At 54.7% G+C, this 19,560-nt stretch overlaps 11 protein-coding genes; 7 read left to right on the top strand and 4 right to left on the bottom strand.

The window, feature by feature from the left end:
• Positions 1-775: 775 nt before the first annotated feature.
• Positions 776-1,393, top strand: CHC_T00005840001 (hypothetical protein). The gene has a single exon (XM_005717459.1). The coding sequence runs from the start codon at positions 776-778 to the stop codon at positions 1,391-1,393; it is 618 nt and encodes a 205-aa protein (XP_005717516.1).
• A 20-nt stretch (positions 1,394-1,413) lies between these two features.
• CHC_T00005839001 (hypothetical protein) lies at positions 1,414-2,604 on the bottom strand. The gene has a single exon (XM_005717458.1). It carries the CDS (start codon positions 2,602-2,604, stop codon positions 1,414-1,416), a length of 1,191 nt encoding a protein of 396 aa, XP_005717515.1.
• Position 2,605: 1 nt separating this feature from the next.
• Positions 2,606-2,926, top strand: CHC_T00005838001 (hypothetical protein). Its single transcript, XM_005717457.1, has one exon. It carries the CDS (start codon positions 2,606-2,608, stop codon positions 2,924-2,926), a length of 321 nt encoding a protein of 106 aa, XP_005717514.1.
• A 316-nt stretch (positions 2,927-3,242) lies between these two features.
• On the top strand, positions 3,243-3,983 carry CHC_T00005837001 (hypothetical protein). The gene has a single exon (XM_005717456.1). It carries the CDS (start codon positions 3,243-3,245, stop codon positions 3,981-3,983), a length of 741 nt encoding a protein of 246 aa, XP_005717513.1.
• Positions 3,984-4,071: 88 nt separating this feature from the next.
• Positions 4,072-6,531, bottom strand: CHC_T00005836001 (hypothetical protein). The gene has a single exon (XM_005717455.1). The coding sequence runs from the start codon at positions 6,529-6,531 to the stop codon at positions 4,072-4,074; it is 2,460 nt and encodes an 819-aa protein (XP_005717512.1).
• Positions 6,532-7,295: 764 nt separating this feature from the next.
• CHC_T00005835001 (hypothetical protein) lies at positions 7,296-8,338 on the top strand. XM_005717454.1 is given in 2 exon segments: positions 7,296-8,279; positions 8,280-8,338. 1 exon segment carries the CDS (start codon positions 7,296-7,298, stop codon positions 8,277-8,279), a length of 984 nt encoding a protein of 327 aa, XP_005717511.1. The 3' UTR covers positions 8,280-8,338.
• Positions 8,339-8,784: 446 nt separating this feature from the next.
• Positions 8,785-9,339, top strand: CHC_T00009521001 (similar to 60S ribosomal subunit biogenesis protein Nip7p). The gene has a single exon (XM_005717453.1). The coding sequence runs from the start codon at positions 8,785-8,787 to the stop codon at positions 9,337-9,339; it is 555 nt and encodes a 184-aa protein (XP_005717510.1).
• A 1,884-nt stretch (positions 9,340-11,223) lies between these two features.
• On the top strand, positions 11,224-12,489 carry CHC_T00005834001 (hypothetical protein). The gene has a single exon (XM_005717452.1). It carries the CDS (start codon positions 11,224-11,226, stop codon positions 12,487-12,489), a length of 1,266 nt encoding a protein of 421 aa, XP_005717509.1.
• A 165-nt stretch (positions 12,490-12,654) lies between these two features.
• Positions 12,655-12,972, bottom strand: CHC_T00005833001 (hypothetical protein). The gene has a single exon (XM_005717451.1). The coding sequence runs from the start codon at positions 12,970-12,972 to the stop codon at positions 12,655-12,657; it is 318 nt and encodes a 105-aa protein (XP_005717508.1).
• A 169-nt stretch (positions 12,973-13,141) lies between these two features.
• On the top strand, positions 13,142-14,617 carry CHC_T00005832001 (hypothetical protein). Its single transcript, XM_005717450.1, has one exon. The coding sequence runs from the start codon at positions 13,142-13,144 to the stop codon at positions 14,615-14,617; it is 1,476 nt and encodes a 491-aa protein (XP_005717507.1).
• A 62-nt stretch (positions 14,618-14,679) lies between these two features.
• CHC_T00005831001 (hypothetical protein) lies at positions 14,680-15,568 on the bottom strand. XM_005717449.1 is given in 4 exon segments: positions 14,680-15,014; positions 15,139-15,190; positions 15,307-15,438; positions 15,439-15,568. 3 exon segments carry the CDS (start codon positions 15,436-15,438, stop codon positions 14,680-14,682), a joined length of 519 nt encoding a protein of 172 aa, XP_005717506.1. The 5' UTR covers positions 15,439-15,568.
• Between the last annotated feature and the right edge of the window lie 3,992 nt (positions 15,569-19,560).

Raw genomic sequence — 19,560 nt, 5'->3', positions numbered from 1 at the left:
AAAAAAGGGGGGGGAAAAGGGAAAGGGGGGGGGGGGGGGGGGGGAGCTCACACGCCGCGGCCCCGGTGTTAGAGCCGTGAGAAGGGCGTACAGTGCGGGCGCGGAGCAAGCGGGTTCCCGCGCCGCTGCCACACGCGCGCGTTTGGGGCGACGAGCTCGCGCCGTCTGCACGCCCTATTTTAACGCCCCATTCCACTCTGCTCGGCATCCGCGTCGCTGCAGAAGGCCCAGATACACCCGCCTTCTACACGTGTACCACCTGTGCCCGTGAGCATCACCCTATCTCCCGATGCCTATCTCCTGATGACTCTCTCCTCCCCTTCCCCCCTCCCCAGGCATCGTCGTCCTCCCGTCCCCCGCGCCCGCAATGCCGCGGCCGTCCTGCGTCGCCTTCGCGCCCCCCCTGCCGCTGCGCCAACCCGCCGGGCCTTGCGCGCGGCCGCTTCAACCGCCAGCTCATAGCGTGCGCCGCGCATGCCTCGCGCGCCCTGCCGCGCCCGGCCCGCCGCCGCCCGCGCCGCCCGCGCCGCTGCTAGAGATGCGCGACATCACCTACCGCGTCCCGCGCAACTGGGACGTGCGTCTGTTCCACCACATGAACTTCGCCGTGCGCGCGGGCGAGTTCGTGCTCGTGATCGGCGAGAACGGGTCGGGCAAGTCCACAGGTATGTACGCGCTGCAGCGCCCCGCGAGCCGCCGCGCCGTTTTTTTTTCTTTCTTTTTAACCAAACTCCATCGCTAATACCTGCATCCGCTCCTACCAGCGCTAAACCTAATGACCGGGCTCACGACCGTCGACCGCGGCAACGGTGAGCTCTTCTGGCAAGGCCGCCTGACCAAGCCGGCCCGCATGCTCAACCACGTCGGAGTTGTCATGCAAAACCCGGGCCAGTACTTCCTGTGCCCCACCGTGCTCGAGGAGCTCACCATGGGCAGGCCGACTAAGACCCCACAGGACGTGCGCCTCGTGCTCGCCGCCGTCGGCTTGCTCGACGTGTCGCTCAAAGCCCCGCCCAGGTCGCTCAGCGGTGGCCAGATCAGACGCCTCGCCCTCGCGTCGCAGCTCATGCGCGACCCGCTGCCGAGCCTCTTCGTCCTCGACGAGCCCCTGGCCGGCGTCGATTGGACCGCAAGGCGCGATATTATTAACTTCTTGGGCTCGTTAAAGTCCCAGTTTGCGATCATTATCGTGTCGCATGAACCGGGCGATTTGCTCGAATATGCGGACAGGGTCGTCGAAATCAGCCGGGAAGGTATGCATGATCTTGATAACGACATCATTCGGAAGGCCGTCCACATCCGCACGCACCGCAAAGCAAGCGAAAGAGCCAAGGCAATGGAGGATGCCGCCCAGTACATGAGAGACCAATCGCTTGAAAACCCTCGTCCATAGCCATCACCTGCTGCCCAATTTCACAGCTTTCTTCCCAGCAACACCCCAAAAATCCTTTGCAAACGTCTCACGAATGGCACCGCTTCTTCCGTCACGTGTGCATCACCAGATGTACCGTCATCAACCGCACCCTGCGCATTCGTGTGAGTCCCATTCCCACTCGCCTTGCCGTTAGATGCTGACACGTTGGACGACTCAAACTCCACGCCCGCAAACGATTCCACCACGCTCGAGGTACCATTGTTGCGCACCTCCCGCACGGGCAGCTGCGCCCTCATGTGACTCTCTAATTTTCGCTGCTCGCGAGACCATCTTCGCTTCAGCCGCTTGCGTTCTATCTCTGCAAGTCGTTTCGCGGTACGCTCCTGTCGTTTCTTCTTGCGAATAGCTGCAGACATAATTTTCTTCCACGACAAGGCCACGTTCTGATTCCGAGGCCTTACCCCGATCACGTCTTCGAGTCGTGTCGCCCGACCGGCCCGAACGCCCTTTGATCGCCGCATAGCATAGTACCCAAGCGCCATTCTGGCATAAAGAAGCTCGTTCATGTCTCCAACTGGAATGCGCGGAGGGCGCAGCTCCTTGGAGCGGCGCTCGTTTCGCAGCACCTTGAGTGCTTTTCGAAAGTGGTGTGTCTCGTTCTCATCGACTGGATAGTCTCCTATTCGCTTTTCCAGTTCCTCCAACACTCGAATCGACGGAGGCTGCGAGTATCGGTACCGGCGCTCCAGACACCCCAAGAGGACGAAAGAGCGGTCCACGCTTGCGGTGCGCTCGGGCAGTCGAATCCGTCGCAGCACTTCCGTCCGATGCCTGAGCGCCGTCGGACCTGTCAGGTGTTTCCGCCTAGCATTGGGAGTATGCTCCATGGCTACCTTCCACTGCTGGGCAAGCTCCCGGCTCTTGGGGAGCTCGCCGACTAGCGCCTCGATTTCTCGCATTTTGCCTTCTTTCATCTTCTTCCGTTGCGTGAGGTTCCCCAGCAGCTCTATCGCCCTCCTCCTTTTGACAGCATCCTCTGGCACGCGAGGCGGGAGCTGGAACCCACCTCGGTTTCTCATGCGCGACGACACTTGCGTGCGTGTCGGTGCAACGCGCAGACGGTTGTAAAGCACGAAGCTCGGGCTGCGGACAAGGTTATCGGGGTGTCTTCTAAACCGAGTATTTAGCCCGAAAAATAGCGGGGAGCATAAAAAAGCCGGGGTCGTCATGATGACGACTGCGTGGGTGTGGTGTTGTGTCGCTTCCTGGCGCTTCCCGCTTCCGCTATCCTTGACCGCAGCCCCTTGCCAAGTGGACGCTGCGATGACTCATCCCACTCGAGGCGAAATCTTCCTCGTCTGGTCCAAGGTGGACTGCGCGTCTGGGAGAAGAGGAGTTGCGAAAGGTAAATGCACGGGGTTCGGCGGAGATGCGGGTCATCGACGGCGTCTTCGGCATTCTTTCTTTATTCTTTTTGCCTCATATGCTGAAAAAGACAATCTGGGAGATATGGCCCCATCTTCCGTAAATCAGGCATTTAAATTTGATTAAGAAATCAATTAAGAAATTTGTCCCCGGATTGAAGAACTCCACCCGTCATGCTGGTTGCGTACTGTACCCTTCTGCAGCAGTGGCCAACGGAAGGCGTGATCCGACGCGACCAACTTCTGCTGCAGACATTGACAACGTCAATCGACGTTGCACTAACACCACGCCCACGCGACATTCTTTCCCAAACTCTTAAGCCCTGCCTGAATCCAATCGCAAGACTGATCCCACAGATATCACTGCTACCGTTGCCCCTACACACACTCTACGTGCAGAACCGAAAAGCAAAGACGCATTTGCTCACGCCTTCACTCCCGTGATGGTACGCAGCACACAGGGGTTTGTAACCTGCTCCCAGTTTCCCTGTTCAAGCGTTTTTGGGTGTTCGCAGAGTCAGTTTGTTCCATCCAAATGCGGCGGCCCCGCGACAGCAACTTTCCGGCCAGTGAGGGTGCGAAGGAGCGCGCTCCGGTCTTCTGAAAACGACATCAAGTGCAGTGCTTCACAACCAGCAGAGGTGCAAGAAGACGATCCGAACGAATTTGACCCGACCGCGGAGTTGGCGCCCGACGAGTTGGAACTGTGCAATAACTTTCGCGCCGATTTGCCCCTGCTGAACAGGATCATACTCACGGGGCGTCTAGGAAAAGACCCCTCGCTTCGGGACATCAGCGCCGACGCCAAGGTGTGTAACTTCTCATTAGCTGTGACTACAGAATATGACCCCGATGAGGGCAGAGACCAGGACCGCACGAGCTGGTTTGACGTCGAGGCATGGGGAAGTACTGCTGAGTACATTTCCAAGTTTGGGAAGAAGGGGATGCGAGTCGGCGTGTCTGGATCTCTCAATGTTAGCTCCTGGACAGGAAAAGACGGCGAGACGCGGGAGAGCCCAATTGTTACAGCAGACTCGTTCGAGATTTTGCAGTCCCGTTCTGAGCAGATGCCGACAATGATTGATGGCAACGACCGTTCCACTGAGAACCGAAGTAACTCACAATATTCTGCAGGAGATACAGGAAGGGGAGCAACCCAAAATCTGAGCGATCTGCCGTTTTAGTTTATTTGCTAGCCTACTCTGTTCCACAGGAAGGCAACGGATGGCTTTAGTTAACGGAGTTAAAAATATCATCGGAGTCCAACCACATCTACACGGGGACCCGCTCGTAGTACAACAAGTAAGCTTCGCTTCTGAGCACATCGCGTTCTTTCGCTCTCTGAATCTTTGCATCATTGCAAAAATACCATCCCCCCCTATGATCAGAGTCAACTCCCTCTCTTACGTAAGCGGTGTAATGACCGCCAGAAAGGGAGCCCCCGTGAACAGTAACCCCAGTCAATGCATACTTGTAAGCCTTAATTTTTCCATTCCCATACAGAGAACATACAGATCGTTTTCGCTTAGCGGCACTCGATTTCTCTTTCAGTTCTGCATTCAATTCTTCGGATGCCGACTCGTCAACAAATGGGGCCAAGTCAAACTCCAGAGGGAAGTCCACATGCCCAGATATCTTTCGCAGCCCCCCGCGGAACCCGACCTGTGCGAAACGTTTCAGCTGGATCGCAAGTACGTCTGGCGCCCTTTTCACCACAAATCGCTTCTCAGCCGCGCTGCGAACAACTGGCACCTTGACGTCGAGGTTCTTGATCAATGCATCTTCCTCTTCCCGCGTCAAGGTGCGTTGACGGACAGGTTTCGATGGGCGTGGCTCTTCCAGCTCTTCTTCTATAACAACTTCCCCTTCCTCCTCAGAGGTCGTACCGCTGCCGCCTTCGCTGCTGCTGCTGGTCACTGGTGAAGACGACATCATGACGGGTTGACTGTTCTTGTCTCTAGTGCCAACCTTCGATGATGTACTTTCATTTTCCGACGAATTCGAGCTTTCGGTGCTATCCGTGCTATCGCCTGGTCTCTTTCTGGCTTGGCCCTCATCAACGGCACTTACATCAGATTCACCAACAACGTCATCGGCGAAGACTTCAGCGGATGCCTCAATTTTCTTCGCCTTAATGCTTATGCTATCAAATCGCTGCATCGCAACCCGCAGCTTTTCGCGTCTATTGCATTCTTCGCAACCATACGCATTGTCGCCCTCCAGGACCTCCACTTTCGTAAACTCTTCCAAGCTCCCTACAACTGACCTGTATCCATGAGGGGCAGGTGAGATACATCCAAATCCACCGAAAAGTGTGGAAATGAAGGCGGGAGCTCGACGTGGACCAGGGGAGCAAGATGCAATTTCCTTCCCGGCGGATGATGACGCAGCACTTGCGTCATTCTCCCTTGCACACTCTGACGTTGAGAATGCATTCATGTCGTTAATTTCATCCACAGCTGTGTCGTCTCCGTCGTCGTTGTCGCTAGAATCGAAGAGCGACGGCATGCCATCTGCTTCATCGTCATCGCTGATCTGAGTCTCCGTGACTTCGTTGGCAATACTATTCGCCAACTCTTTGTGATGCAGAACCGTTTGCGACTCAGTAGATAATCCTGAATCCGGCGCCGGTTCTGCGCTAGGTGCCTCGACTTCAACTTTCTGGCGTAGTTCTTGCATCAGGTCACGGGTACCGCTGCTTGACGATGCCTTGGAGTAATTGGCCAGCGAAGTGGGTGGAGGAGGGAGCGGTGGCGGCGGTGGAGGAACAGCAGGGACAATCACAACGGTTGAAGGGCTGAGTTTCTCTGCCTCAGCTTCGCTTTCCTTCTCCGGTTTGTCACCTTCCACTTGCTTCTCGTCTACGTCTTTCTTCCACGACTTTTTCGTCGTGTCCGAGTCTTTTGCCACTCTCGGGTCGGGTGCATCCTTTGGAACAAGGGGAATTTGCAAATCCAGGAAGGGTTCAGACACGGCAGACTTCGTGCCGCATTCCTTGCAGACAATAGTAGAGGACAGCACACCGCCTACGGCACGCTCAATTATAGTGACAAGCTTTTCTGGTGGGATGGGTTTCTCGTCTTCGCCCGACGCATCGCCTGTCTTGAGATGCCCCATGTCGTTGCTGGATGGGTCTGGGTCTTCAGGCTCCGTTGCGGTCTCCGACTCAACTATATCATCTGCTGGACTACGCTCGGGTTCAGAGGCGGTTTGAGCGACTGAGCTAGGCGACGGGTGATCAGTATGATTGGCTACACCTGCATGTTCTTCCGTAAGGGTATCTGAATAGTCAGCCGAGGTGGATAGACTAGTCTCCGAGGGCGAATCGTTTTCGTCATCGCGGGCAAAAGGCGGAAGGATACCACGAGCGACTTTAGTGAGGCGCGCCTTCTCCTCGTCGAGGACGGCATCAAAGATGACCTTCATGAGCTCGTGGGCGTCTTGTTGTGCGCGCCCCCTGAAGCTAGGATTCTTCTTCCCAACCTCCGAGAAGAGAAGTATAGGGTTCAACTCGGACGACTCCCCCACCTTCCATTGGTCGACTAAGAACGTTCTGATTGCGGTCGTCATGGCGCCCTCGCCGGGTGCTGCCGACTGGAAGACAAAATGTTCTCTAAAATGTGCGACTCGAGTGAGGCATTGCATGACGGCGTTGAAGAAGCAGGTATTGCCCAAATTGACCAAGCCTCTCGGGGACGGGGGCTCACCATTGGCGATGGCTTCGAAGAGCATCGCCTTTCTCCTCGCGGCGGCGGTCGGGGACACATCCGAAGAGGAGAGGGGGCGGGCGCGCTGGCGTTCGATCCGCTTTTTCTCCGCGCGCAGGCGGCGTGCGATCTTCTTCTGCGAGTGCTTGGCCCCCTTTTTCGCCATGCCTCGACGCAGGCCACCGACCGCGAAGGCGACGACAACAAGCGGTTTGAGCCCAAGCGGAGCGCACGCGAGCAAGACAACAAGGGCGAGCAGATAGAGCGACGACGTGGCGACGACAAGGGGCAGGGCACGAGGCGGGGAGGGTCGTGCGGCGTATTTCAGGGCGACGGCGGGATGGCGGGGGAGGGGATTGAAGAGCGGGGGGTCCTTGCGCCTAGATGCACAGCCACGAAACGGGTTGATGCGCTGCGCTGCGGCAGCATTTCAGGGGTCGCAGTCGCTCGCCACTGCGCGTGCGCATGCATCTGGCCAATCGGGGGCGACGAAGGACACTTGGCGTGTGCGGGGTGGATAGGGGGCCGCCCCTCCCTCCGTGGCGGTTCAACGGTCGATACAGTGGTGAATTTCTAATTCTCCGCCTTCTGGAACCCTCAAACACATTGGATCCCGGAGCCGAATGCCCCTCCTTCCCGCCAAATTCACCTGGCTCAAACACCACGCCACTTTGGAGGATCTACGAAGTAGACTGGTAGGGATATCCCGAACGGATTAAGTAGTACTTGCACCAGAACCCTCCGTCTCCAACGTCTCCTGCTCCCGCTCTCCCCGGAGTCGTCCCCATCATGCAACCGTCAACCGCCAAACCCCCTTCTACCGCCTATGAGCTTCCCTGGGTAGAAAAATATCGACCCCAAACGCTCGACGACGTCGTCGGGAACGAAGATGTCCTCGACCGTCTCCGCGTCGTCGCCGTCAACGGCAACATGCCGAACCTGCTTCTCGCAGGCCCGCCGGGGTGCGGCAAGACCACTGCAATCATGGCCCTAGCCCGCCAGACCCTCGGCCCCCAGCTGCGCAACGCCGTCCTTGAGCTCAACGCCTCGGACGATCGCGGCATCGACACCGTCCGCACGCGCATCAAGATGTTCGCCCAGAAAAAGGTAACCTTGCCTCCGGGGAGACATAAGATCGTCCTTCTGGATGAGGCCGACTCCATGACCTCGGCAGCCCAGCAGGCACTCAGAAGGACCATGGAGCTGCACTCCAATACCACCAGGTTTGCACTCGCTTGTAACCTGTCGTCAAAGATTATCGAGCCGATTCAAAGTCGGTGCGCCGTCGTCCGGTTTAGGAGGCTTTCCAATGAGCAGGTTGCAGGTAGAGTGGCCCATGTTCTTAAAAGGGAGAAGGCTGAGTATGACCAGTCGGGCGTCGATGCCGCTGTTTTTACTGCGGATGGCGATATGAGGATTGCGTTGAACAACATTCAGAGCACCTTCAACGGCTTCGGTTTCGTCAATGGGAAGAACTTGAATAAGGTCTGCGACCAGCCGCATCCCAAAGTCGTCGCCGAGTTTCTCGTCTTGTGCATGGAAAAAGATATTGACGGCGCCCTCGCAAAAGTCATGTTTCTCTCAGATCAGGGCTACTCCACGATCGATATTATTCAGACCATCTTCCGAGTCGCCAAGGGTATGACGATTGACAATGAACTGACCAAGCTCAATATGCTCCGCATTATTGGGCTTGTTCACATGAGGATGGCGGAAGGGGTGGCCACTCCATTGCAGCTCGCGGGCTTGGCGTCAAAGCTCTGTCGCGCTTGAGGGCAGGGAGCGTGTCGCTACGGCTGTGTACATAGATGTAAACCACGCCTTTCTAACTACGTTGAGTCCCATGTCAAAGTTGCCGAGCACGAGTGCTTGCCGAGTCGAATCTCCTAGAAATCCTTTCCTCGCTTCAAGCTCCTCGTCAACCGGCAGGCCGATAGAGCATTCCGCTATTATATTGCTTTTCGGAAGTGGAAGATAATGATTCGCGGCGGAACATGCAGTAGGTGGTGTGACCAGAGCACAAGTGTTAACCAAGGAGGAGAAATGAGCAGCCCCTGTGAGTGAGTGAGAACATGATCTGACGAAGTGCTTATATAATATCATATCCACTGTACAGTATTATAATATTCCCACGATTAATTTTTAACATTTGTTTCAAAAAAAAGGTTTGTCATTGCCCGTCGGCGGTGGCGTAGATTATGCCGTTTGCTTGTCTTGGTTGTCGTCTTCCCGTGCCCAAAAGCATCTCTCCATCTCTTTATACCCTGCACGCCTCACCATGCGTCCGTTGACAGAGGAGGAGACAACGCAAGTCTTCGAAAAGCTGGCAAAGTACATCGGCCCTAACCTGAAAAAGCTCATCGACACGCCGGACGGCAGCTACTGCTTCCGTCTTCAAAAGGACCGCGTGTACTATGTCTCGGAGCGCACGATGCGCCTCGCCACGCACGTGGCTCGCGATAGCCTAGCATCGCTTGGCGTATGCTTTGGCAAGTTCACGCATCACAAAAACTTTCACCTGCACATCAGCTGCCTGGAATACCTCGGCAAATACGCCACGCACAAGGTGTGGATCAAGCCGTCCTCCGAAATGTCCTTCCTGTACGGCAACCACGTGCTGAAGACTGGCTTGGGAAGGATCACAGAAAACACCGAACACGGTGCGGGTGTCGTCGTGTACAACATGGGCGACATGGCTCTGGGGTTCGGGCTTACGGCAAGAAGCACGGTCGAGTGTCGCAAGGCAGCGCCCACCGACATCGTCGTGCTGCATCAGGCGGATTTGGGTATGTACTTGAGATCGGAAGACAGTTCACCCGCCTCAGCGCTTTAGAGGTATGCTTTTGCGGTTCGGTTTTATGGGTGTCGGGAGACAAATGTAAAGTTTATGTACATAGACCGAATACGAATGCTTTTCCTGCCATCAATTCTCCACAGCTTATTATTCTACCTCTGGTAGTATGTGGGACGCACGCAAGGATTCCCGCACAGCTTGCGTCACATCCTCTGTCTTGTCCATAGCCGAATCATGCAAATCCTCCTCAGTCTCTAAGGCGGTCAGCATCAAGTCGCCAGGAATAACCGGGCATAGAAGCTTATCATCTCCTAGCGTCTTAGGATCCTTCGTCTTGATTATTCTCCTCACTTCTGGCACTGCTTCCTCTGCCGTGCTCCCACCCTCATCGCACATCCGCCGAATGTAATTGACAATCTTAATCTTCTCAAAAAAGGTCAACCCGGCAGCATCCATCTCCTTGACAAGATCAATGCCGTGGTCCTCCCTCGCGCGGCTCAGACTGACTTGCGCATTGGGGTGTACGACGCGGTCAAAAAGGCCGATGCAAGACTCCCGACCGCCATCGCCGTCGCCGTTTTCGTGCACAACCTCCTCCTCACCTTCTTCGTCTTCACTGTCCGTCTCGACGCTATCGAAGCGTCTATCGCCCTCTGGAAAGGCTTTGTACACGCCGGCCGCCGCCTCTCGGGCATAGACAAGGCGTTTGACGACGTCGGGGTCCATGGCGTTGAGCAGGGTGGCCATGTCGTTGACGGCGGCGGCGGCGTCGGACGCGCGGTCTCGAGAGGCGCAGTCCGCGGGGCCGGTAGCGGGACGCGCGTGCGAGGCCGCGGTGGCAGGCCCGGGTCGTCCCACCATCGCACTGAACGGCGTGGGCGGAAGGGGTCTGACGGAAGAAGGGGTGATTTTCTTGTCCTCTGTCGACATGGCTTGCATGTGGTCGACGGCGGGGGCAATTTTTTAAAATTAGGATGGAACGAGGAAGAAACTCACTTGCTTCGCTCTCAGTTTGTTAATGGATTGCGGTTGACGCAACACGGTTGTCGGAGTTATCGAGCTGAAAGGTATGCACGAAGTCGGGGGGGACTGGCGATGGTCACTGAAGAGCCCTGACGTGGACCTGTGGATAGTTGTTTGAGACTGTGATCCCCGACGGCGTTGCCTCACAAAATACAGAAAAAAGAATCCAATTTCTACTAGGTTCTTGGTCCAGCACGCTATCGAAATGATTTGCTTTGTTTAAAATCGCATCGGTGTCCCAAGTACTGTGTACCTTCGAAGGTACCGCTTCTATTGATTCCAAACTTCGATGCGGCACCCTTGGGTTGTCCACTAGCACTCAGTACAGTTTTGGTATGCTCGGACATCCCGTACGGATTCTGGGCGAAAGGTGTAGGGTCTACCGCTGCTACTCTCGCTGTGACGAGGACGAAAGAAGATCGGGTGGAACAGGAGATTCAGCACAGGTGCTGGGCTTGTCTGCCGTTGTCTTTTTCCGCAAGCTACCTCCGCTTAATTACGTCTGCTCGCTGCTGCTTGCATCGCATCTATCCATCGCTAGCTAATCGCGCTGTGCCGATATGAGTTGTGACCCTTTTCGCATTGCCTCTGCACGCCTGTAGACCCCTGTCGCCTCCTCTTTACATTCGCCCTTGCGCGATGAGGTTCGGACCATTCGCCATGGTCATGGTTGACCCATGGCCTTCCCACATTCGCAGTTTTGCCGATGGCTCACCCTTAGCTCCATGTTTGACCTGCACATATCCGCTTTTCTTAACCTTCGCATGTCCGCGATGAGAATCGCTGGGAATATCCACGGCCAAATTGGCATTGAAAAAGCCGCCATCTGATCGTAGTTAATGTAGTCGTCGATTTACTACTGTAAACTTTACTTGGCCTCACGCATTCGACAACAGTAGAATGCACAAGAAGATTGATCCCCATCCCTCTCCATCTGTTGTACACACACAAACCCCCCCCCCCCCTCCCCCCTCTTGCGCTTCACCTAACACAACTCAATCTAGGCTAACCATCCCAATCTCACCACCGCTCCCCTGCGTCCCCCGACTTTCTCCCCTGCCTGTCGCTATGCCGCGCCGCAGACCAATCCGCGCCTTCGAAACCCTTCGCCACGCCATGTCCTCCCTCCAGCACACCTGCATCGGTCTGTTCACGCTGATGCTCCTCCTACTAGCCCTTCTCCAATTCTCCAACCGCTTCGACACAAGCATCTGCGACACAGCGCATGCGCAGGAGCACCCGCTTCTCTGCGGCACGTCGCGCCGCGTGTGCCGCGACTTCCCGGCCCCCGAGGCCCCCCCGCCGCTGGTCGTGATCGCGGCGGGCGGCTCCCGCGCAGGCTCCACCTGGCTCTTCAACGCCCTGCGCATCCTCCTGCGCGTGCGCGACCCCAACACTGTGGCCGGCTGGCATGCCGACCTCTCCGCGTGGCACGACCGCTACGCCGTACGGCCACCCAACGCCACAGGCGAGCCTACCGCGCGCGCGTTCCAGCGCATGGGCACCTCCCTTCTGGTCAAGGTCCACCTCCTCCAGGACTGGCACCACTTCCAGGCCACGGAGGACGCCGACGCCAAGATGGAACAGCACGTGGACGCAGTGTTCACCAGCTACAGAGACGTGCGCCATGTCGTTCGGTCCGTGCGCGACATGGGCTGGGGCGTCGATGTGCCGCTGGGCAGGTTGACTCATCCTGACTTTTGCCGGAAGCGTGCGCCCCAGCAGAGGCACAAGACGCTGACGGCGGGGCAATACCACGACAAGTCGGTGTGGGTGCGGCAGGCGCTGGCGACGATCCGGTGCCGGGAGGTGCTGCTCGCGGCGGCGGGGGGGAAGCTGAAGATGGACATCAAGGCGGAAGACATGCGCGGGTTGAGCGAGGCGGCCACCGTGGCGGTGCTGCGCGACATGGGGACGCACTTGGACTACGCGTATTCGGAGGGCGAGCTGGAGGGCGCGGCGCGCGAGCTGATGCGGCTGCGCGCGCCGCTGTGCAACGCCGGTGCGGTCGCGATGGACCTCAACCCCGTGACGCACCTGCACCGCGGGCACGTGCAGGTGGACAAGTCGCCGGCCGCCGGGTTAGTGGAGCGGCGAGGCATGGGCGCGATTACGGCGGACGCAGACTGCGCCCTGTGGCTGACGCGACATGGTTACGTGCCGTGAGGAGCGACAGGCCCAGGCGACTGGCCCAGGTGACGGACGCCGACCGCAAAATTTCCGCCTTGTGCAACGTGGACACGCACCGAACATGTAGACGTTTCCACGCCTCGTGCGCACAACACCGCCAGCCATCGCCCCGCCCTCGCCTGCACGTTACTCGTCCCTTCACTACACTATCTTCCCTGCCCGCCCACCCCTCACTTTGCCCTCGCTCGCGCACCCCGCCCCCCCCCCCCCCCCCCCCCCCCCCTCCCCCTCCGCCAGCCCCGCATGCTCGCTGATGAAGCGTGCCGCAGACCGTCCAGCGGCGGGCGAGCTCGCCGCAGTCTTGGAAGCCTCGCTCGCTAACCCCAAGCTTGGGGCCAACGGTAATGCCGACGACCACCTGGACGATGACGTTGTCGCGAGACAGGCGGAGCAGCAGCAGGCGTCCCGCAAGGCATTTGATGCCATCCTCGAGAGGAGCTCGGCCCACTGGCTGTCCATCAAGGATCCCGACGTCCTCTCAAAGGCCCTCGTCTCAGTCCTAGACCAGATCAGAGGCCCTGCGTTGTCCACCGTCGGCCCGCAGCCTATCCATCTCGACGCCCCGCGCTCCGTCAAGCGGCAAAACCATCACCTTGCGGAGGACGACCGCGACGATGACGATGTCGCCATGCACGAATCTACGGACGCCTCGGCTGACCGGCACGCGGATGACAATGTGCCCAATGGCACACGCCCGCAATCCTTCGCCATCCGAGCCAAGTACATCCCGTTGAGGCTGTCTGCTTGGGAGCGCAAGATTCTTCGTCTGGTCGAGGCCGCTCTGAATGTCAGCGAATACACCGACGTCGTTGACGTCCTCACCTACTCGCGCATGAAGCCCAAGCAGCGAATCCACGCTCAGATTCGCGACCTTTGCTCTATTCTCACGGGGCTCGCTGTTGCCTCGGACTACGCACGCGGCCAGGAGCTTCTCGCCGAGAAGGATTTTGCCGCCAACGAGGCCTTTTTTCAGACCGCCTTCGAGGTTGCTCGCAGACACAAAGTCGCCAATCCGGAGAAGAGTCGCGATACCTATGGTAAGCTTATTCACATGCTTCAGGATTCTGTTTCGGACGATATTACCCGCCTGCTCGATTTTTCTTGCGTCAAACCGCTTGTTACCGTCCATTCTTACCTCGAAGTGCGGAAGGGCTTAGAGCTGTTGGACGATCCGCTTATTCAGGCGGCCACCAAAGAAATCATTCCGGATGGTAAGACGAGAAGAGCGATACAAAGGGAGATTTCGCAAAAGGAGCGTGCTGTCCAGCTGCTGGCGAAGCGCTATAAGAGGGGGCAAACGCTTGGCGAGGAGGAAATCAAACGCTGTCTGTACTCTATCGGTGATAACAGCTCTTATTTGAGAAGCGCCCGCGACCCGTGCGATACCATGATCAAGTATCTGCACCAGTATTTCAAGCCGGAACGACCTACCGATCGCGCGGATAGCCTCGCGATCAGTGATGGTGTTGGAGGTGCCCGCTTGTCCCACGATCACTCGCGCCAGTTTCGGTATGTATTCCAGAGCCTGGCCCTTTGGAGAGAGATCTGCCATGAGATGTATAAGTTGTGGTATCTCAGCGAGAAGGACCTGCTCAATCCATCAGTTTCATACCACCTGCGAAATACCGGGCAAGGGTTGAACCGAGTGCAGGCTGCGCCACATGTATCAAAGGCAATGTACGAGATTTTGAACACGGTGCAGAAAAGGGTAGGGTCCTGGGTAGGATCCTCTGTCGTCCACCTGGGAGACTACAATGTACCGAACGCGTTAACATTTATCGACAAGTATGCGCAGGTACAACGAATTTTGGGACCTCTGTCGACCTGCATCCGGCGATTAGGCGATGTCGCGCGTGAGGATGCGCACTTGGCAAAATATATCGACGAGACATTTGGCGGAGTCGAGACCGCACGCAAGAAGATTTTGCGCGACTTTTTCAGACATGCTTTTGACGGAAGCGGGGCGAGCGACTCGTTCAGTGCAGGGTCTTGTATAGACGGTAGATTGACGAGCGCGTGGAATTGGTGTAGCGAAGTTGAGAAGAAACCATACTGGTCGCTTTTCCTCATCACGGGTTTCGCCGGTTTCGACGGAGACTTTTAATGTGTGCATGTGTTGACTAAACCACTAAACAACTGCCATGCAAAGTGTCATGACAACAACTCTTACCGCACGTCTCGACATGCCATTCTTGTGACAATCGCGTCTACGATGGGACCGCTCCGCTCTTCCGCCTCCGTCACCCCGTAAAACTTTCGGACTTGGGGCATATCCGCCGTCTCTTTAACCCCCTCGGAAACATCCAACACTTCTTCGCCCTCAACCGCTGCGCGAATATCGGCAATCTGTTTCCCCGTAGCGTTTGGAACGAGGACAAGCATATCTGCGGTCTCATCGGATATGCCCAAGCGAGAAAGCGCCTTGCTCATGTTCCGCGTGCTCGATAAGTTGTACACAATCTCTGTGAACAAGTTACGCGTCGACATGCTCCCCTGTGTCTCTGCGTGCGACGTATCGCCATCACAGGAAAGTGGCTGTTAGTGATCTTGCAAAATAAATAAAGTTGTGACACTGACGAGATTTGTCATTTTTTGCGAACGAGTCGATAAAATGCGATGACGTACGGTTGTGCATCGCGGTCGATACTGCGACGAGGGCTTGAAATACATCAGCAACCTACTACGGTGGAAACTCCACATTGCCGGTCAGCTACTGCACCGTCTGTTGGCACAATATCGTCCGCGTGTACGATGCTCGTGAGACTACCTGCAGTGCGGGCGTCCAGTACGTACCAATGCAGCCTTCACGAAAGCGGCAGGGAACTCGCCGGCGAGCATGCGGACGCGGACCGCCTTGGCGTTGCACACCCGGCGGAAAAGCAGCAGCTCGACGGTGTCGGCATCTGGTTCCAGCCGGTAGTGCATGGCGTGTCCGTCCCTATGCACGACAAACTTCACGTCAAGAGACAGCCAAGTCAGGGCTTGAAGGATCCACCGTTCCCTGTTATCGAAAATGTCAAGCCAGATAGTATTAGCCCTGTGCTCCGGTTTGTGACGATTTAGGGCGTCACACAAAGTGAGACGATTTGTGTGACGATTTGTGAGAGTCTTGCTCTTTTCGCCAGAGTCTGCGGGAAAAATCAAACCCTTCCAAATCAAATGTCAAAATAAACCGCAGATGTTTAAAACTTGTAAGTAATGGCGATATGCTGCATCCCTGTTACAGTATTGAGGTGTTTCCAATCGGAACAGCATAGTGTCGATCCACGTCACCATAACAGTTGCAGTCGTGATTCGACAACTACCAGCCAAATTAACGCAGTCCGGAGTTTCAGTGACCATATCTTTGAATCTACCCAACCATTTGAGCCCGTTATTTGTCGGAATTTGCCCGGGGAGCGGGCGGGTGATCTGAAACGTGTCCACGGGGAGGCGCGGGCCACTGGGTCTCTGTGCGCGAAGGGGGGCACAGGCCTTTGTGGCGCGAGGTGCAAGGCAGGAGGACGGGCCTTTTTGTTTGCTGCGGATGGTGCGGTTGGGTTTGTTGGGGTAAGTTTTTGTGTCGGGACGAAGACGTTCACCGTCTTCGTCCTCAACCTTTATACTCCCACTCGACGCCAAGTGCAGTGGACTAAAAGTGTACTCACCCCCCTTTTTAGTGGGGTGCTACCTACAAATGCGCCTCTATCAGGCTTAATTAGGCGTTTGCCCGTTTAGGTAATGAGGATCCTTTAGGAGGATCCTCAAGTTGTAGGTAGTTGAATTGTCTACGTGAGGTAGTGCCACCCACTAGGGACAGGTGGCACAACGTTAAGGATTACGATAGTGATAGACACTGATAAAAGTTGTGACACTCCTCTTAAGAATAAAGTGGGCACCTTCGGGTGCGTCACGACTTGTCGATCCACTGTTCGATACGGTGACGTAGTGTTGAATCAGTCAGTATTCGATCTAGAACAGTGCATCGCTTAACCTTTGTGAGGGCATCAGCAGGGTTGTTCTCGGAGCAGATGAAACCAATATTCCGTAGTTCGTTCCGTTGATATGAATCTTTAACCACCTTGATATTGATCATTAATCGTTTTTCTGTGGTAATTGTTGACTTGGTTATCACGTCGAAGAGCGATAAGCTGTCTGTGAGCATCGAAATAGGAATTGGTTGGTTGGTCATTATCTCCATGTCTTTTTTGATGGCGAAAGTCATGTCGAAGGCGTCGGCGAATGCCATAGTCTCGCTTCCAAGGACTGATCTAGAAACTCTTTTGGACTTGTGTGATGACCAATACAACGGCTGGCACTTGTTTTCCTTGTCAGCCAGGAACACGATGTACCCAAGTTGGGACGTTCCGTCATAGTTGTTGCTATAGGCAGCATCCGAATACGTTTGCAGTCAGAGAGAGCCTTTGTCTAACTTTGGATAGAGAAGTCTCTGTTCGGAGGTTTTTATAATATGACGAACAACGGAGTTGAGAAGCTTTCTGTGGGTTGACGGATCTGAGTTGAACCTTGTTTCGGTGACTTGCGTTGATTGAGCGACAGCACATGCTATATCAGGTCTGGTTTGGAGGAGCCACATTAGCTTCGCTCGAAGAGAGCTATACTGCACAAAGGTGACATCCTTAGGTAGAGAATCAATAGTCTTGATGTATCGTTCTTGATGGATACAGAATCCGTTGCTGGTTGTCTCAATATTGACACCGCTAAACTGTATCCTGTCAAATTCTCTATATCTACACTGAAACCTTTTCTCAATACTTTGACTTAGTTTCAAATACTTTGCGTCTCCGGCATGTAGACAGTCGTCGACATGCGTAGCACACAGACCGGCGAGCTGATTCGCAACCTTCTTGAAAAAGAGTGCACCATATGTGGTACTTGCACTCATTCCAACGTCTTTCAAGATGTGGTCTCTTAAGGTCCTTCCCCAGTAATCTCCACTATCTGCGAGGCCATATAGTGGTTTTAAAAGCTTAAGCAGTCGATTGGGGCCAAGTTCAAATTCTGCTGACGGCTTAATGTACACATCTCTCATTAGCTTTTCTGCACTTTGAAGATAAGCCTGCGTAACGTCAGTTGAGAATAGCTGGAAGTTAAATACTGCTGCTAACCCTATTAATATTTTGACTGAAAACTGTCCGGCCGTAGGATTATCGTGAACTAAAGAACATTTCAGTTTGTCAGCGTAACCTTGAACAACATAGCGAGCCTTGTAGACTTCTTTGTTCGTACTGGAGTCCTTGATTGTTAGGGCGAAGCGGCCTCCCATAATGTTAGCATTACGTGGTACTTCATCCTTAGTAACAATTTTCCAGGTCTCCTTCTTGATGAGTCCTTCTATCTCCTTCTTTTTAGCTGCAGAGAACTGGCGTGCTCTAGGGTCACTAGGTTTGATTTCTTCAGTGATAAAGGAAGAGAAGGGAGTCTTTGGAGCAAGGGGAGAACGGAATATTCTTGTTTGATGGGACTGTGATCTCGGTAATATGGTTTGAGTTGGAAGGCGTTGAACATTTGCCTGTATGTTCCTTCCCTGTTCTGAATAGTTATCATTCTTCCTTGAACATGCATAACTATAAATGGTCCTAACCAGTTCTTATCCTGTTCACTAAAGACTAGTACTTCGTCTCCTAGTTGATATGTCCTATCGGCTGCTGGAGGTATCTGTCTTGTTAATGCTGCTTGTATTCTTCTTTCGGCTATGATTGCATTCATTTCCATCTGAGCAGACGTCAGCAGTCTCATTCGTTCTTCTTGTGTTGGAAGCTCAGTGCTGATGATGGGAAAACGAGGAGTTATCCCGAAGGCGAGAAATGAGGGTACAAGCCCTTTTTCTCCGATCGTGCCGTTCATAGCTTTTATCGCTATGCTGAGAAGAATTTTACTGTGTGCTTGGGGGTAGTCAGCTCGCACTTTTCTGTAAATTCTTCTCAGAGGTTGTGGAGTCGCTCTCCGATTCCAAGGGAGCTGTGAGCTTTGACTCTGGAAATTCTGAGCTGAATGCATACCGGCGTATGGTCAGTGAGTTGGCGCCAGCGATCAGAAGTAAAGGATGATCCTTGATCAACGCGGAGACGGTTTGAGTAACCGGTGTACATGGTACACCATATTTGAATGAAGGCTAACCAAATACCTTCAACACTTTGGTCGAAGTCTTCATCGAGGAAGGCAGCAGCTGAAAAACGAGTGGCCGTGTCGACGATGTGGAGTAAGGCCTTTCCGTCTAGGAACATGAGGTCCATAGATAGTTCTTCCCCAAACTTAACGGAATCCTCCGTTGGAAGGGAGGCCTTGAAACGAATGGGGGTTGTTCACAAGCGCTGACAAGTGTCACACGCTTGTTTAATCTGGTCCAGGACCTGTTTGGTTTCCTGGTTCGTTTCGTAAGGTCGAGCCATGCGGAGCAGGTTGTAGAGTTTATCCGTGGCAGGATGGGAGAATCCTCTATGAAGGCGCAAGAGTTCTGGAGAAGAAAAGAATATGTGCTCACGTTTTGGCCATTCGAGATAGACATGGCCGTTCTTGCGAAGCAGAGGAGTTCGTAGTTGCAGTTGAGGACAATGAAGGTAATTCGTGATAGTGTTGACGAATATTCCGTACTTCTCTAGTAGATGTAAGCCTATTAGTTGTGGTACGTCTGAGTTAACTACATCTACTTGTTCCATGGTAGCGTGAGCGTCCGAAAGTGTTATCGTAATGGTCAAAGAGCCTAACGAGAGTTGACGGTCGTTGCCAAAGCGATAGCGGTTGTTGTAGGAAACGAGTCTAAACTTTGTGCCAGTGTATCGACAGTATGCCTTAGCCTGTCTTAAGCCGATTACTGTGCGTTGTGCACCAGTGTCAAGACATGCTCCTTGCCAAGGAATCCTTTGAGTTGAAGCAATGTGGCTCTGGTTGTAGACAACGAATTCGTGGTGACGTGGTCTTCTTTCTCTGTGGCGTGGAAAACGAATAAGGCGACTTATCGCAGAACGACGTTCATGCTTAAACTTGCATCTCTTTTTAGCGCGGACAGTTTCAAAATATACAGTTTGAGGTGTATTATCTTGGAGA

This window comes from Chondrus crispus, genomic scaffold, assembly GCF_000350225.1.
Source record: "Chondrus crispus Stackhouse genomic scaffold, scaffold_318, whole genome shotgun sequence".
Classification (NCBI taxonomy): Eukaryota; Rhodophyta; class Florideophyceae; order Gigartinales; family Gigartinaceae; genus Chondrus; species Chondrus crispus.
Note: the sequence above shows the minus strand (reverse complement) of the source record. Positions and strands in the feature narration are given on the sequence as shown.